The sequence below is a fragment of the Pocillopora damicornis genome, chromosome 11, assembly GCF_964200805.1.
Source record: "Pocillopora damicornis chromosome 11, jaPocDami1.2, whole genome shotgun sequence".
NCBI classification, from domain to species: Eukaryota; Metazoa; Cnidaria; class Anthozoa; order Scleractinia; family Pocilloporidae; genus Pocillopora; species Pocillopora damicornis.
The window spans coordinates 16,641,792-16,646,593 of record NC_142680.1 but is presented as its reverse complement, the minus strand read 5'-3'; the positions used below and the strand labels follow the sequence as shown (position 1 = coordinate 16,646,593).

The window sequence follows — 4,802 nt, the reverse complement described above, 5'->3', positions numbered from 1 at the left end:
TCTGCCAACAAGACAACTGTTATTTCGTTTCGTCCGCACGAGAATGTGAGTCACAATAGAACAAGTCGCTCAGCCATGTAAGTATTCACTTTATTCTTAGGTGCCGGCTACGCTAAATTTCGCACTTCGTCTTTGTGTTTCTTGCCAAGTACCCTTGTAGATACTTATTTCTTTTACTCAGGATAAAACTTAATGGAGATCAGGAGGAAATCTTGGAGTTTGCCTCCCAAGGTCACAATTTATTTATTACCGGTTGACGATAACTGACGGTATGGTCCCCGGAGAGGCTCAGTTTAAAAAGGAGGTAGGGTTACCAAGTTGGTTTTCAACGGTCGTGTGTCAAGGTTGATGTGGCCGCGGCTGTTAGAAACCTTTAAACTGAAAATTTTTGAAGCAAACTGCGGCTTAGTGTCGGTTGCACGGGGACGATTGAGTTTTTAGTGAATTGAAATGAAACTACAGTATATGTGCTTGGATTCTGCGTTGGATTTGTGGCCGCCCGGACATTTTGAGCTTGGATTCTTCGCTTCTCGGCTCAGGCGTTCGGAAATGGAGTGTTCAGCCTTGGGCTTTTCTTATGTACGTTGAAAACCTCGAAATGAACAACTCGCTTAAATGGGCTCTGTTCATCAAATTAAGCGGTCAGATAACAAGTGATACACTTTGGAAGTAAGGTGAAGTATTTTTATTGAGAATTTGACGTATTTTTTTATTCCTTAGAGCGGTCGTAAATATTCCCATACAAACTCTTATAATTCCGCCATGACTGTTATTGCGCAAGATGATCATCTCACAGCTGGAGCTTGGGCCGCCTGTGACTAGAGAACAAAACGTGAGACTCTAAAGCTCTTAAATGTCTAATATCGACCTTCGCTTAAAGCATAAACCATACGTCACGATGTAAAGGAAATTAGGTATTGCTACACAAGTAATTGAAGGAACTGGTGCTTGCTGCGAATTCATTTACTGGGAAACACAGCCACACGAGTTGGCGATGAATGTCACCAGACCTTAAGTCCCAAAGTCACGTATTCAAAAGCGGTTTACATCAAGGCAAGTCTTTAGATCTGATATAACCACGTAACACGTCAATTAATTTGACCACACATGGCGAGACCAAGACATGTGAATTTTTGTACGACGGTCTATAATTTTAAGAGATTACAGGGTAAATAAACAATTTTCTGTCAACGACATGTGTAACAGGCACGCACCAATACTGTATCCATATAAACTAGCGAAGTGAACATCGTGAGTTAACTTGCCTTGAATGCAATAACTGGACATAACTCCCCCGCGTTTCTAATGAAATAAGCTCAATAGACTTGAATCATTTCAGGGTTAAACTAACAAAACAAACGTGACTTGGGTGAGGTTATAGGTGTGCATAGGAGATATTTAATCCAGCACTCAGCGCTTACCGATGTAAATACCAACTGAACACATTCCTCGCATGGAGCACTTCACAAAAGAGATTTTAGCCCTCTTTGTAAAATCTACTAAAACCTTGACGAGTTCATCAGAGTTTTTCACAAACACTGTGAAAAAAATGAACATCAACAAAGAGAAAAGGGCACAAGACGAAGACCAAGATGAAGATATCACCAAGGATATAATCCTGCCCCAAATTATCATTACATCAAGGGGTGTGAGTTTTCAAAGGTCTTCAAAGGAAGTTGAGCATGTTGTTAGGATCTGCCATACCTCTCCACCTAAAGGAGAAAGAAAAGATTATCAAAGACTACCTCTCGTGTCAGAACAGACCAAACAGTCTCTGCGAACAGGAAGTGTCAGCAGTGAATGTATCAGAAGTATTTCAGCTGAGACCAGACAAAATATGTGCTTTGATGTCCACTGGGAGAAGAAGATTGGACTGGAGATAGCTGAGGATCAGTTTCAACCAGTTGACTTGAATGAAAATGATACCCGGCTTGTTAATGGGCTTCGAACGACGACGTTGTGCTCGACAGAACTGTAGACTTAAAAAGATAATAAAACTAAAAAATACTGGGAGACTGTAAAACTGCTGCTTCTTGTTTAGGACGGTTGTCAACAATACTACAGCCATGCATTTCAAACGTAACATCAAAAGCATTTATAAGAAGACAAGAATGTCTCTCAAGAGAAGAAGATTGAATAGGAGATCAGTGAGGATCAGTTTCAAATTCTGTCTTGAAAGATGGCAACCTTGGGAATAGCCCTTCGACGACGACGTTATGCTCAACGGAAATTGAAGTACTTTGAACCTGTATAAAACTGAAAAATTTATGCAAATGCAGTTTCGTCCGAGGAGGTTTTCATGACTCTTAAAAGCTTATCTTTTAACAATACAGTTAAAAAGTAGTGATATGCTGGAAAAAAAAACTGGTTAAAAAGAGGAAAGATTTTAAGAATTGTACAGAAAACCAGACTTGTTGTGAAAATGACATATTTCTTTTAAGTTTCAAAGATATTCAATAATTGAACACTTTAGTGAAAACTATCAGAAAAAGATCATCCAGAATTTTTTATGTTCACATTTCATACCTTTTGAAAAATGCAATCTACATATATAATATGACAAGAGGCCGCTGTGGCCTTCACTTGGACTTCCAAAATGGAAATGGGGCGATATTCGTGAACGTGTGCGTGTGGCTCGAGCGTATTGACATGACATTGTTTGCTACACCAGCGGCCAAGTCGAGCTCTTCTCCGAAAGTCTTTCCATAAAGGATCCGACCATCGAAGAAGGACAAGAAATTGGGCTCTGTTTGCTTCAGATAGCCGTAAATGGCTTATTCTCGTCTCAAAGGCCTACGCAGTCTTTTAGATTCTCGGACCCTGATAATCGACGCCTGCCCAGAAACGCCAGAAGGACCTTTTAGGAAGATAAATGACGATCGTAGGATAACTTTAACTTGAGCTTTTGCATAGGAAGCCCAGGTAATAAAACGGTACTTCACCTATTAGGTATTGGTCACTTGATGCCATGTCGTACGGCCATGCTAGTTTATTTGCTTAGAAAAGAGTTCTAACCCAAAAGATTGGGTTTCGTCCGAAAGAAAAGGTCGACTTTTCACGCTAATTTGACCGACAATTTGTTGACTTAATAGGTCCTTGGTGATCAGTCCAGAATGAGCGGTGGATTCCGACTGCCTGTGATGGGGGTGGGCTTTTTATTTTTTTTTTAAATACATCAGATGAGCAGCCACCTCGCTTCTTCCCTTACAGTAATCCTTAGTTGGTCTGATTCAATTTCTTCAAGATGAGATTGATTGAAGTTCATTGAATGAACTATGGTAAACGATGGGATTTTTAGTTCTATGCAGGTAAAGCAGATCTCCGCCAGTCATTTGCGCGTTTCCTCCACCTCGAATTTCTTCCCGCTACACCCGAAAAACCGACAGCCATGTATGGGAATCCCAGCTCATTCTAATTTCAGTGTATAACCTGAGAGTTAAGAGGACTATCATTTTATCAATTCTAGTAATTATCGTCATCAAAACAGATCTTTTAAACGGTGGTTTCAGTATTCAAAACGATTTCCGAAAGAGTTTCATATGTGGCAATGTTTTACGTCAACTGAGAACTGTTTATAGTGCCAATGGCTATCTAACCCTCTGATAACCTATCTGTTCATTTGTTTATTTTTATATATATTTATTTATATACACAACGATATATCTATATTCCTAAAATAATCTAATGCAAATCGTGACTTTAAGCAAAACTTTTGCGGCGATAGCAAGAGATGACTAAACAATATAATCACTTTTCTTACAATCGACAAATCAACTCTGTGCCAAAATATAAAAGCGATATTTTGGATCACAACTAGTACATGTGTTTTCACCAGAGTACACGCACACAACTAGTTGTGAGCACACGGCGGTGATTTTTTCCTTAAATTTGGCGTTTCACGGAAATATCAAGCTTAACTCCGCTACTGCCAAGAGATCGTCGACCTAAGCTTGACAAACTAGAAGTGATCACATTTTCATTTGGCACAAATGTTACTCTCTCCTTTTAAAATCCTACTTTCCATTTTCAAACGATAATTTTACTCGCTTTCGCAACTTACAGCGATATTTTCAGTTTTATGTTGCGTGGATAAATCAGTTTTCTTTCGAAGCGCGTGATGAGTATTTTTTCATAGCTGGAGCTTTCGCGTGTGAGATTGACGTTATCAATTTAAACAAGCCCCTAACCTTCGGAAGGTCTCCTAAAAATACTCCAGTCCAGATATTTATTTTTCTTTCTCTTAATTAATGATAAGAAATTTCGGATTACGTGACTAAGGCGTGCTTGGATGACGTATTTCACGTGGCTATTTAATTCCGAGTACTACTTTAAACTAAATAAAGAACACATGACAATTTTTACTGTGCTAGTTTCTTGCAAGATTTATCGTTAACTATTCAGAAGTAGACAATATGGTGAAGCAAAGTAGAGTGTCACAGCCATTTGAAAATAACGACGGTAAAAGTTGTTCAAGTACTTCTAGTGAAGCTAACGATAACATCGCAACAGGAGACAAACGTCTGGAAGAAAGCTGATAAACGAAGTTTTCCTTCACCGCCAGAAAAAAACCTCGAAAGGCTTAGACTACAGGACTATCTTCTACTTAAAACTCTGCTCTTCCTTCTCAGAACTAAACTAGACATGGCTGAGTTTTTGCCAAAAAACCGTCATGCAGATGATGCAAGAGATAACTCCAACACAACTTGATGAAATTAAGAGACCCTCGCAGCTAAGAACACGACTAAAACGAGTAGTTGAAAATAGGACCTGAAAAAAATTCAGGCCCTTACGGGATTTATTTT

General features: G+C 39.2%; 1 protein-coding gene across 1 annotated transcript; it reads left to right on the top strand.

Moving 5' to 3' along the window:
• The first annotated feature begins 822 nt into the window (after nt 1-822).
• Nucleotides 823-2,945, top strand: LOC149037832 (uncharacterized). Its single transcript, XM_089187451.1, has one exon. It carries the CDS (start codon nt 1,454-1,456, stop codon nt 1,976-1,978), a length of 525 nt encoding a protein of 174 aa, XP_089043577.1. The 5' UTR covers nt 823-1,453; the 3' UTR covers nt 1,979-2,945.
• The last annotated feature ends 1,857 nt before the right edge of the window (nt 2,946-4,802 follow it).

What these genes read in the sequence shown, in the direction of transcription:
- LOC149037832 (XM_089187451.1), top strand. Translation starts at nt 1,454, where the DNA reads ATGGAGCACTTCACAAAAGAGATTTTAGCCCTCTTTGTAAAATCTACT.